The 13,425-nt window shown below is 45.5% G+C and overlaps 1 protein-coding gene across 2 annotated transcripts in view; it reads left to right on the top strand.

Moving 5' to 3' along the window:
• The window catches only part of FCHSD2 (FCH and double SH3 domains 2), a 290,700-nt gene extending 283,595 nt beyond the window's left edge, over nt 1-7,105 (top strand). For both annotated transcript variants that reach the window (XM_077762244.1, XM_077762243.1), the window contains 6 exons: nt 1,238-1,321; nt 1,441-1,618; nt 1,922-2,142; nt 3,085-3,214; nt 3,356-3,438; nt 6,096-7,105. In XM_077762244.1, the coding sequence (XP_077618370.1) occupies nt 1,238-1,321; nt 1,441-1,618; nt 1,922-2,142; nt 3,085-3,214; nt 3,356-3,438; nt 6,096-6,179 (780 nt within the window). In that variant the 3' untranslated portion in view covers nt 6,180-7,105. The remainder of the gene's footprint in view (nt 1-1,237; nt 1,322-1,440; nt 1,619-1,921; nt 2,143-3,084; nt 3,215-3,355; nt 3,439-6,095) is intronic.
• Nucleotides 7,106-13,425: the final 6,320 nt, after the last annotated feature.

Raw genomic sequence — 13,425 nt, 5'->3', positions numbered from 1 at the left:
TCTCTCTCTCTCAAAAATAAATTAAAAACATTTAAAAAATTATTTTAAATTCTGGTCCTGGAGTATTTCTGTCACTGGTCAGCCATTTTCAATACTATTTTAACATCTCAAGCAGCTATGGCAACATCCAGAATCTGGGTTTAATGAAGTATTATAATGCACATGAAATGGGAAATGAGGCTTAGTAATATGACCCATTTTCATGCCTTACTTTTGCTTGTGTAACTTGGAGATGTGTTACACATTGAGATTGTGAGATTTGAAAAACTATATGGTCTTACAGTTTGGTTATATAGCTGTTACTAATCTTCAGACCAGACTGGGAAATGCTTTTTGGAGAACCAGAGAACCAGAAGATGCCAGCAGGCCCCTCCCTGTTACATGTGAAAGGCAAGTCTCTTTAGGAAACAAAGCCACACCGTATGTCTCCAGCCCCTCTACTGAGCCCTGAGAGTTTGCACTCAGATTCTGCAGTCATGGAGCAGAATCTGGGTGTCCAGTGCTAGTGAACTCCCACGTCAGAGACCATTAAACCATCACAGTTAGCAGCTTGTACAGAAGCATCTAAGTGGATCAGCCCATTCTCCACAGTTAAGTTAGAACATAATAAATTCAAATTGTGACCAATCTCAGCCATTTTCTCTCCTACACCTCTCTTCTCTTGGCCATTGTTTATCGCACAGTGATTCCAGATCAGTTCTAGGCACTGCCCAAGCTGTCATCCAATCCATGTACATAGTTCTCTGCATTTTCACAGCGTGGACCTCCATGGTCGCCCTCAGGTGCCGTACTAATTCAGTGCTTGCTTCTGTGCCTGTGCTTCCCAGATCATCATGGTTCTCAGCTTATTCATCCCACATTGACTCCCTCATACTCCCCAGAATGGCAGGATTGTCATTTTGAAGAAATGGAGGCATCAAGAAGTTGAATAACCAGTAGAAACATAAGCTGGAGCTGGAACCTTGGTCCCCTGCTTCCAGCAGAGTGCTGTGTTCATTGCACCTGATTGCCTCTTGAGGATTCCGTTTCTCCAGTTTTTGCTGTGGCTTTATTTTGTTTAATTTTTTAAAGTAAAACTTCACCTCATTATGATAGTTTTACAACACTTAAATTTTTATGTTTGGTATGTTTTTCAAAATCATTCCAATACTTTGATCCCCAGTTTTTGTTATGATCAGCGCACATCTGCTCTTTATCTAACCTTTTTAATTTTGTCCATGACCATCCTACATTGCAGGCTTCTCAACCAGATGAGTTGACCATTGAGGAACATGAGGTGTTAGAAGTGATTGAAGATGGAGATATGGAAGACTGGGTAAAGGTATATTCCTTTGCTCATATCGCCCCTTCTTGTGACATTTTAGGAGTTTGTTTTGGTTCTGGTTTTGCCCTGTCCAGATTGTGTGTGCAAACCTATTCTGTCGCATGTCTTTTACTCAGGCTCGAAATAAAGTTGGCCAAGTGGGTTATGTGCCAGAAAAGTACCTGCAGTTTCCCACCTCGAACAGTCTCCTGAGCATGCTGCAGTCCTTGGCTGCTTTGGACAGTCGGTCACACACATCCAGCAATTCCACGGAGGCCGAGCTCGTTTCAGGCAGCCTCAACGGAGATGCCAGTGGTAAAGACCTACTAAACAAGGCACTCTTTATTTGGTCACATTTTGGCCTAAATGGTAATTGCCCTGGAGTCAGGCTTTGTAGGTTAAAAAGCAAATCTTTATTCCTATTCTGATATATTTTCCATAATTTGGTCACATTTATCCTGTAGGGTAGAACCCTGAAGTTGATCTTCAGTGAGTAGAAGTTACAGCTTTCCTCCTATTCTGTATGATGCGCCCAGTTGTCGTGTGAGAATAGGGGTGGTTGCAAAAGGAGCCTGGCTGTCCGTGTTCTTACTGCATTTTCTCCCTCTTCCTACCTAGTCTGTTTCGTGAAAGCACTTTATGACTATGAGGGCCAAACAGATGATGAGTTATCCTTCCCTGAGGGAGCAATCATCCGAATCCTGAACAAAGAAAACCAGGATGACGATGGCTTCTGGGAAGGGGAATTCAATGGGCAGATTGGAGTTTTCCCATCGGTGCTAGTGGAAGAACTTTCAGCCTCAGAAAACGGTGACACTCCATGGATGAGAGAGATTCAGGTACGTAAGAGGGGAGAAAGCTGAATTAGAAGGTGTTTAAAGAAAATTACTCACAAGGGGTGGCTGAGCCATGCAAACACAGGCTGCAGTCCCAGCCCCACCTCCCCACTCCAGGCCTCGGTTGCCAGATTTCTGCAAAAAACTGAGTTTGGAAAAGCAGAGACTCATCAACCTGGCCCTTGGGTAATGGCCATATAATACCTCCATTTGCCCACGTTCTGTTCTCTGAATCAGTTAGCCAAAATGATAAGTTGTATGTGACATTTAAAAAAAAAATGGTTTGGAAGAGAGAAAAAAAGAAACCAGAGAGGAAATTTACTATCTCTGTAGTTGGTTTATGTAGTAAAAATACTGCTTTCTCTCCAGCACTGTCAGAGCCTGCCTGCCAGTCCATTTCAGAGGACTAATGGCAGAGCCCCATTATACTCATGTGGCTCTAGGCTCAGCTCATCACAGCAAAACTTGCCTTTACAGGAAACCCTAATTCAGAGCTGTCATAGCAGGTCCAGGACCCTAAGGAACATGTCTCCCCATCTTGTTTGTGTGGTGCTGTGAACACTTAGTCAGACATTTCAAAACCTGGGCAAGTCAGAAACAGCCAGTTGTTTTCTTAACAAAAAGATAGAATTTGTCCCCTTTTTTGTTCTTCACTGGATTTATTGAATTGGCTGATTTGGTATGTTTTCAGTAGAACTCTAGAGAATGGTTTGACTTAAATCAGTAGTATAATGAGATCTCTGAGGGGAAGAAGTTAAATACATCACAAAATTGGGGTTTGCGCTGGTTATTCTAAGCTCATGTGCTTCTGATAAGGCTGACCAAAATTGTTAGTTGTCATAACTTAGCTGCAGAGAAAAGCACTATGTCTGAATTAAAGAAGCCAGCTTGCCTCTCGAGCTTCCTGAGGTGAGCACTTTGTAACCTCTCTTTCCTTTATGGCAGATCTCTCCTTCCCTCAAGCCACCAGGCTCGCTGCCTCCACTGCCGCTGTATGACCAGCCTCCCAGCAGCCCTTACCCCAGCCCTGATAAGAGGAGCTCCCAGTACTTCCCTCGCTCTCCCTCAGCAAATGGTAAGGGTTCTCCTGGGCATGGATCTATGTACATTTTTATTCAGAAATCCACATGTTCACCTGAAGAGCAAACAGATCTGTATTAGCATTTTTATTGCTCAACAACACAAATAAAATAAGCTGCTTGGTTCCCTCCCTTAGAAAACAACTTCCATAGCGAATCGCCGGGATGCTCACAGGCTCCAAGGCCTACTCCTGAGACCTCATATGGCAAACTGCGACCCGTGAGTCTTTTCTTACCTGTTATAGAATGCACAGTTCTTCCAAACTGAAAGTTAGAAATTAATGTTTCCCCCTGGCCCCTGTGTTATGCTGATTCCCCCATGCAAGGATCATGTGGGTTTGGGAAGATAAAAAAAGCTTTTGAAAATGACGCCTGTAAAAATCCACACAGGGACACCTGGGTGACTCAGTCAGTTAAGCATCACGCAGACCCTGCTTGGGATTCTCTCCCCCTCTCTTTCTGCCTCTTTCCCCTGCTTGAGTGCTCTCTCACTCTCTTCTCAAAATAAATATTCTTTTAGAACCCAACACATCTTGGAAGGTCTAGTCTACACTGGTAGGTTTTTTTAAGGAGCCATGTGAGATAGCTATGAAAGATGTATTTAATAGCAAGCATTAAAGTGGTCTAAGTGTGAAACAGAAGCACTTTTTTCTTCTAGCAAGCATTTATTGAGAAATTATTTTCCAAGCTTATATTTGCCTCTTTGAGGAACACGGAGGTGAAATGAGATATACTTCATGCCCTTTTGAGGTTTAAGAGCTTCTATTCTCAAGGAGAATCTCTTACAAATAATCACCTCTACTCATCCCCCACTCCACGCCATCCACTCTACCCCACCACCCGACTGTGAAACAGCTCTTCCAGGGTCATAACTTTCCCACACTCATCCAGTATATATATTTTCCTTGACTTGCTTATCAGCATTTGACACCATTCCTTGAAACTCATTTCCTTTGGCTAATTTAGCAGATGTGTATTAAGTGCCTTTTTAAGGACTTGGTTCTTTATCCTAAATGTAATAGGAAGCCATTGTAGAGTTGTAAGCAGCACAATGCTGGTTTCTCATTTTTGAAACATTGCTGTGGCAGCTAAGTGAGAGTGAATGGAAGGTAGCAGAAGGGACATGGGGAGCCATTAGGAGGCTGGAGCAGTGGTTCAGGCAAGAGGGGATGGTGACAGACCGGTGGATAAGAGTGGGAATGGGAGAAGTGAACCAGTCTGTTCCACTGCCCATTCCTGGTTTGCTTTCTGCTCTCTGGCCCTTCCTTTTCATTGACCTGTATGGGTTTCTCCACTTCATCCCATCTCTGCTGATGCTTCTCAGGGTTCTGTCCATGGGCTTCTTCTCCTGAAGTCACTAAACTCACTCTCACTCTCCCTGTACAATCTCATCTACTTCCATGGTTTTGATAACCATTTATTTACTGACAACTCCTAGACTTGTAACTGCCAACCCAGTCTCTTCCCTGAGCTTCAGCCTTGTGGACATCTCAGTGTATACATACCAAAGCCCCAAAACTCAGCAGCGAGTTAGTTATTCTCCCTCCCAGACATACTCCTTCTTCCATATTGCCTTGCTTGGTGAGTGGGACCCCCAATCTACCACTGCTCTGGCGTCACTCTTGAAAGCTTTCTAGCCCTGTCTCCTACAAAGTTATCACCAATTCCTGCCACGTGTACCTTGGAGACCTCTATCAAATCCTTCTACTTCTCTCCTCCCTGCTCCCCTTCGCCCCCCCCAGCCCCCACCAATTCCTAGATAAGGCTGACATTAACTCTCATTCACATGACTACAAGAGCCTCCTAAATTGTCTTTTTACCTATACGGTTGCCCACCTCCACTCTTTTCTTCAAACTGTTATCCTAGTGATATTTTCACACATCTGCTACTGTCGTTTAAAATTTCACCAAAGACTCGGGGCACCTCGGTGGCTCAGTCAGTTAAGCATCTGCCTTTGGCTCAGGTCATGATCTCACAGTTTGTGGGTTCGAGCCCCACATCGGGCTCTGTGCTGACAGCTAGCTCAGAGCCTGGAGCCTGTTTCAGATTCTGTGTCTCCCTCTCTCTCTGACCCTCTCCTGCTCATGCTGTCTCTATCCCTCTCTCAAAAATAAATTTTAAAAAACATTTAAAAAATATATAAAATAGGGGCACCTGGGTGGCTTAGTCGGTTAAGCGTCTGACTTTTGCTTAGGTCATGATCTCGCGGTTCGTGGGTTCGGGCCCCACGTCGGGCTCTGTGCTGACTGCCGGCTCAGAGTCTGGAGCCTGTTTTGGTCTGTGACTCCCTCTCTCTCTGACCCTCCCCTGCTCACGCTGTCTCTCTCTCTCTCTCTCTCCTAGAAATAAAAATAAAACATTAAAATAAATAAATAAATAAAATACAAAAATATATAAAATAAAAAAATTAAATTTCACCAAAGACTCATCTTTGCTTACAAAGTAAAAGCTCAGATTTTCTTAGCCTGGCTTAATGAGACTCTTCATGACTTCCACCTGGGCTACATCTCCAGTCTTCTCTCTTGCAGCTTTCCTTCCAAGACAGACCAAAAGGTTTTCAGTTCTCCAGGCACTACTCTCTCTGGGTTCCACCTCCAGGCCTTTGCTTTGGATGAGCCTTTTGGAGCTACAGTGCCTTTTGTGCCCATGAAGCTTTCAGCCTAGGCGCGACCCTAATTTGTGGGTTCCATATTTCATCAAACAGTAACTCCTCAGTGTGGGAAATAGTGAGAATTACGTTGGAAGCACACACTTTCATGATAAGAGCATTTGTGAGACCTCTGGGGTACCCATGTCTATGGATAAATGGTTGGGGTTTGGATGCTTCAAGCACTGAATCAGGGAGCTAACAATCCACATATTTGTTCCTTACTCAGGTCCGGGCAGCTCCCCCTCCACCTACACAGAACCACCGAAGGCCAGCAGAGAAGATTGAGGATGTGGAAATCACACTGGTGTGATGTTGGGTTTGCCCATCCATTACTGCTACAATCAAGGCCAGGCTTGGCATTTGGCCAGTCTTGTTTTTTAGGCACCTTTGCATGATGATGACTCTTGAACAGAGCAAAAACAAGGAGGATTATGTGACTGGGTGGCCTGGTGGACTCCTCCCACGTTTTGAATATTTTGTGCCTTTTTTTGTTGTCATTTTCTATGTCATCTCTCCTACCATAGCACAAATCCTAGCAGGCCCTAGAAGCAGAGGAGGACAGCCCTCATGCCTAACAGTGGCCCATTTTTATATGAGACTCAAGACCAGGCCTTACTCAGGGCACAGTCACAGAGAAACTGATCATGTGCACTCGTACAGTATATTACTGTGGCCACAAGGATGTGGCAGAGATCCTCATCTTTCTTCAAGTGGCTTTTGCTCGTCTGATTGAGTTTAATCAAATCATGTTGGCTATGTAAGGAATTAGAAGGAGGGATTTCAGGAGGCTGGCTCCTCCCCGCAGTTAGTCCCCAGACCAAGAAAGTAACCTTACTGAACAAAAGTGGACTGCCCTGAGTTTATCGCCAATTGCATTAATGCACATCTCTTCCACAACTAACAGATTTAAAACAGTAACAGTGTCCTTTGTATTAATATTTATGCCATTCATTTAGTATTAGTGGAGCTAATAAAGAGGGGCTGAACTAATAGCCAAATCTTGTCCATCACATAGACTAATAGAAAGGAGGCTGTGGCTGAAGCAGAAATGGAGCTTCCAGATCTGAAATGAGCTGATTTAATGTTCTTTTTGTATTTGGGTATTTTTCATCTTAATTTTTGCAGCATATATTCTTCTGACCAGTACCTTTAGAATCTAAATGTCGAGATAAATTGGGGACACATACTTGCCTTGTAGAGCTTCTCTACTGGGGAGGCCCCTCGTGTTGTTTTTTTCCCAAGCCAGTGCATGAGCCCAGACCGCCAGCTTGTGGCTGCTCCAGACCAACGGCCACCCACCCCGCCCATGAAAGTGCAGCTTCCCAGGTCCACTGACCTGACATTTCCTTAAGAGGAAGAACCTGGGGCTCATGGAGGAAACCAGCTTCCCATGAAAAAGCACTAAAGGATTGCACATCCCTGCACAAGTGCAAACTGATAAAGAAAAGACAAGTTCTCCATGTCACAAGGAGAGCCCAGAGTAGCTTTCTCCACAGGCTAGCAAGCTCATGGTGGCAGGTGGCCCAGGGTAGGGCTCTGTCAGCTCTCCACCTCCTGTGGAAGATGGGGGGTGCCGAACCTAGGGACGAAGGGATTTTTCCAGTTGCTTTTTTTTTTTTTTAAGAAATCCGATTTGCAGAATTTAATCTAAAAGTTGTATTATGCTTTGAAAACTCCATCCCTCCTAAGAATCTTTAAAACTTGAAACACTCACCAAATGTCCCCATGGGATTTTTGACCAAAAGTCAGGTTATAGCTGAAGACGTCTTCAGTTAGTCATTTGATCACTTCAGTGACGGTACCCAGTGACAAGTCTTCTCCGTGATTTGGGGGTTTTGTTTTGTTTTTTGCATTTCTTAACCTGTTGATCTATTTGAGGTCTTTTTGTGTTTATCAAACTTATTCTTAAGTTTAAAAAAGAAATTAAAAGGGTGGTTTTTTTAAGATTTTAAAGTTCTCTGACATGTTAAAAATCTTCAAGGCACTTTAAAAAATCTTCCAAGTGCTTAAATCAGGCAGTTGTCACTACCCAGTCTTGTATTCTCTCTAGCTAGCCAAATTGTCCTTGAATTTGGATTTTCCACATTCTCAGAGTTAATTGAAATCTTTTGTTATATTTTAAAATATTTTTTGGAAGAGCTGCTAATTTTATTTTAAAAAAAAAACAAAGTTGTAAAAATATGCCTCCTTTTTAAAAAAGAACCCCTCCCTCCAGGACATGTAATCCAGCATCACAGTGCACAGGGCCGGGCGTGGAGGGCGTGCCTCTGTGCAGATGTGCTTTCTTTACAGTGGCTGTAAAAAGTTTGTATTTATTATGTATAAAATGTTGAATAATAAAAAAAAAAATGGAATTAAGTTTTCCAAGTTTCCTTATAAAAAGATTGGGTAAGTAGACCTTTCTAAATAGACCACGCTTTTTTATAAAGACATTCCTAGGCCTTCCTTTTTTAAACCATAAGACAGATAAAGAGAGAGGAAGTGAATTCCCAGTTAAAGACTGACTCCCTCTGGCTGACAGCCAGCCACACCGAGGATCAGGGCTCAGTCTATTTGGGGACGGGCCCCACAGCTCTATTCCCAGGGCTGGGCATGTGCAGTATGTATTCCTCCACTTTTTGTACATAAAACTCATACATGTACCCATTACCTTTTCTATGTATGTGGGATTATATATTTAGGTTTACCTTATTCTTTTTCAAGGCTGTATTCTCCATGGTTTGTATGTATCCTAATTTAAGCCTTCCATAGTGATGGATGTTTAGGTTGTAGCCATCCATTTGCTGTTAGAAAGTTGAAATTAACTTCTTTGTACATGATTCTTTATAAATTTGTTCCAGTAAAAATATTGGGTAAATTCCTAAATATGTAATTTGAAAGTAAAAAAAGGTATGTGGACATTTAATTGTTAGGTTTTGCCAAATTGGCCTCCAAAATGATCGTATCTGTTAACACTCCCACTAGCAGCATAAGAGACAACAGCATGGACTCTGGAGTCAGAAGGTCTGAGTTCAGTCCTGGCTCCCACTTGACAGCTGTGGGAATCCAGCCTCAACATCCTCATGGAAACTTGAGGATAACACTGTGGATCCAAGAAGGGCACCTCAAGTCTGCAGTACCAGGAGGTCACCACCAACACCAACATTCCTCACCATCACCTCCCTCACCTTTGGTGACCTCCCCTTTACAGCTGAGGTCCTTGCTCTCTTCCAGCCTCATAGTAACAAGGTTGTCAAGGGAAAGAATGCTTCATATAAATATGGGAAGGTAGGTGCACATAGCTAGGTATTAAACACCACATTCAATACCCTTTCCATCTTCTGCCTTCCCCTGCTAATGAAAGGTGCTCCTGTTTGAGATTGCTGTTGGCAGAAGGGGCTTAGTGTAGGACACGGGGGCAGAGTTAAGCTAACTACCCCACCCCGGCATCACAGCTAAATTTTGGCCTCCTTCATCAGAGGAACTAACTGTAAATCAATGAAGCCATAGATACACCACACATCACCTGGAACCCTTTCTTCTCTGACCTTCGACCCCAGCCCATACCCACAAGCCAGACAGAGATGCAGGTGGGAGGATGTCATCTGGCTTTAGCCCTGCTACCATGTGATGGACAACCTTTCCCTCTGGGCTGCTGAATCCCCAGCTTTGAAAGGAGCGCAATGACTTCTAAGGGCTTATCCAACTCTTCTACTCTAAATGAGTTCTGCTTCTAGACACAGTGAAAACACTACACAGAAAGGTCATGGTATCTGAGAGCAGACCACACAGACTTCTCAGGATGGCCAGAAACTAAAAAGAAAATTCAAGCCATTGGACTTCCCGCAGAGAGAAAGCAAAGCCTCCTCTGGGCTGTAGTCATACCCCAGCTGCACCATCCCCTCAGTGCCCAGAGTCCAGCCATAGCTCCCGGTTATGGAACCAATTACTGCCTGATTAACTAACCTGAGTGGCTTTACAACAAAATCTAGCTGCTCAGAATCTTTGCGTTTATTTCGTCCATTACAAAGAGATTTTTATGGCAAAAATACAACCGAGCTCTAGTAATTTTATAGAAGGGGAAGAACTGTGATTTGTCCTGAAACCCTACAACCTGACACAACCAGCATTACGTTTCCTCCTAGACTCTCTGTTTGCTCTGTCACTGTTGAGCCAAGAACCCTGTGAATGCCAAAGAGCATCCTGTTCCTGGACCATTTTCCCCTGGTCCCGCTGGCCAAAAAAACAAATGAAATGCTTCTCTGATGTCTGTTTCTGAGAGCTCTAGTCTGGGAATATTTTCCTGGAGTGTAATCCTGAAAAAACAGATGAACCCACAAATGAGGATCACACTCCTTCCACACTGTGTGCTAAACACCTAAGCAACCTTCTTGCTCTCGTGAACAAGAAGGGGGAGGAGGAGCACCTGGTCAGAATGCCCATATTCAGGTCCCTCACCACCTCGATTAGCTGTGGCCTTAGGCTCATTGCTTCACCTTTCTAGGTCTTGCTTTCCTCATATGTAAAGTGGGAATGAGAAGGCAATACAAACTTCCTAAGATCCAGGAGGATCAATGAAAATAATGAGCATATAACATTTGTGACCAGTAGATGTGTGTCCAGAGAAAGGGAAAGCCTGTACCCAGATGTGGGAGGCCAGCTCACAGGTGGGTCTATACCTGGTGCCACCAAGATTCTTCCAGAGAATTTCTTAAGAGCCAGGACCACCTCTTCAATTCCTGTTTGTCCAGTCAGCAAACTGACCACCTCCAGTATCGTTCTGGCCACTGGAGACATAAATGACTCAGATCTCATCTCTGTCCCCATCGGGCTCACATCTGGTAGGGGAGAGTCAGAAACAGCAGACTCCAGCTAAGGGTTGTCTTCCAGGGAGATGACCGAAGGGCAGCAGGAGCTGCTGTCCAGTGTCAGGCTCACTGAAGCCTGACGTTGGATAGAGCAGGCAGCACTCAGGCCTACAAACCACCCTGGGGATGAGCTGTGTCACCTTTGGTGAGGCCCAGAGCCGCGGAGCAGGAAGTCTCACAGATGGGAAAAATCCTTCCCCTGGAAGACACTGTGATTTGCCCAAGGTCTCTCAGAAAGACCACTTGGAACAGAACCTAAAACTGGCATCAGAAGACCAGGCCAGCCCCTCTGCAGAACCTGAGGGTAGTTTTCAGAAGAGGGAATCAGAGTCCTGAGTCCTTATCCCCGCTCTGCTCTGACCCTGCACGAGACGCTGGCCCCTCTCTGGGCCTCAGTCCATGTGCACAGCAAGGGAAAGGGCATTCCAGTTTTGATGTTAGAGACCCCAACTCAGGCATGCAGCATGAGTACCTGAGTACTGAAAACCTGGAAGGTATGCAGACCTGAGCGCCAGAGGATACTCGAGGCCTAGAGAGGCTTTGGGCCCCTGGGTTCTATCCCCACCAAAGACTTCAAAGACTAGATGGAGGTGCAGCCTGCCCAGCCGCTCTCCCCTGAGCTCTTCCCCTACTCAGTCCTTGCCCACTACACCCACCTCCTTCCCTGGAATACACTGACCCGTGGCTGGCCTCCCAGACCTCAAGTAAGTTGAGGTACGTATGTGCTCCCTGAGGTGAGGCAACTGCACCCCAAGGATTTGCTATCAGAGTGGCCCCACAAAGAAGGGAAGGTTTACAGGGAGCAGAGAGGTTGCTGGCCCTAGGGTGGAGTTAGTCATTTCTAAGCACCTTTTCTGGATTATCTGAGCAGCCTTCATTGCAGTCCTGTGAGATAGCAGCCCCAAATGGTGTAGCTAGTAACAGCCTCCCAGGATTCAAATTCACTTCACTCTTGGGGGCTGCATGTCCTTCACTTCAAGGGACACTGACCTTCCAGACTCAGGCAGAGGCAGCCAGGGCCCAGATGGAAAAGAGAAGAGAGGATGCAGGGAGGGATTTAGTAGAAACAAAGCTAGACTCCCCCACCAATGATAGAAGCAGAGCATATACCCTTTGGGCACGGGAAGCAGGCGGAAGATGCCCTGATGCCCTGCAGCCCTGCATAAATGGATGCTCAGATTCTCTACATGTTATTTTGTTAAAACATATATATACACACACATACACACACACGTGTACATGTGTGTATGTGTCACATCCAGCTGTGCCAGCTGTGTGATCTCACATTACTGGAGTGTCAATTTTATCACCTATGAAAGAGACAGCTTACCTCACAAGGAGGTTTGGAGGAATAAACTATTGCTTGAAAAGTGCAGAGCCCTGGGCCTGACACAGGAGCATGTAAGTAATGGTGGCCTCTGGAAGCACTGGTCTTTCCAGCCAATCCAGCTGAATCCCAGGAGACTAGAGAATGGCTCAGCGGACGCTAAGCAGCTGGTGACTCCTGGTGGCCACTAGAAGCCAGGACAAGAGGCCTGGAACAGGAGGGGCAGAGTGTCAGGCCTTCAAGAGTCAGGCTGGAAGAATACTGCACCCCCAGCATTGTTAACTGTTACACGTAAAACAGAGTAGCAAGGAAATGAAGATGCAGCTGAGCCCAACTGGCCACCTCCTAAGGGCTTTGAATTTAATGCCAAGAAGCTTCTCTGCAGGCAGCCTGGGAACTTCAACGGGTTGTACCTGTGTCCATGCCATCTTCGAAAATCACTCTAGCCTTTGCAAAGAGGGGCCTGCGAGGAGAGACAACAAGACTAGGAGAAGTTTGGCCTGCACTGCAGCCAGGTTAGAGAGCTAGACATAATAGCTCCAGACCTTGGTGCCCAAAGATGTGGGGTGTGAGGGGACGAGACCCTTAGGTCAGGGGGAGAAATGTCCAGAGGCAGGTGAGGATGTCACCTAGAGCTCAGGAGACAGCTGAGCCAAGAGCAGTGAGGGAGCAGAAGTCAGCAGAGTGTAGATTGGGTATTCAATCAACACTCAGCCTTTGGCATGTGCCAGGAGCTTCACAGATACTATCACACTGAGTCTTCCCAACCATCTCTGAGATGGATACCATTATTAACCCCCTTTCACAGAGGAGGCGACTAAGGCACAAAGTTATTAAAGAACCTGCTCAAAATCACTCAACTACTAAACAGTGGGCTGAGATTCAAACCCAGACAGCCTGGCTACAAAGTTCAGGCTCTCCTCAATCTGCTGTTCATCTTGGGAATGGTTTCCAAGTGCTGGAAATGGCAAAGTCCCCCCAAAGGAGACTTTCTAAGGTGATAAAGGGGGAAACTGATAATTTTGGATTGAAGCCTTTGAATCTCAGATGAGCAGAATCTCAAAAGACCCCATCACTCAGGGACAGAGGTCGCTTCTTGTGACTGCCTGCGACTGGCAATGGCTGTCCTGCTGATGACTCCTCCGTACCCAAAGCTGACAAAGAAACGGGTGCCCAGGCTCTGCCCTGTCAGGTCTGCCTTGTACCACAGAGGCCTGTGGTGTCAACACTAAGTAAAGCCCAAACCCAGGCCCCCCCTCCCCAAGACAAAGACACACACAGGCTGTTCCCCATTCACTCGGCTCTGCCTCTGGAGCAAGAACATGCCCCCATCTAAAGGCAGGCCTGGTGTACTAAGTACTTGACCTCACTCTCTGATTTGT

The sequence above is a fragment of the Crocuta crocuta genome, unplaced genomic scaffold (genome assembly GCF_008692635.1).
Source record: "Crocuta crocuta isolate KB4526 unplaced genomic scaffold, BGI_CrCroc_1.0 scaffold306, whole genome shotgun sequence".
NCBI lineage: Eukaryota > Metazoa > Chordata > Mammalia > Carnivora > Hyaenidae > Crocuta > Crocuta crocuta.
The sequence above is the reverse complement of the archived record's forward strand: the minus strand, read 5'-3'. Positions and strand labels throughout refer to the sequence as shown.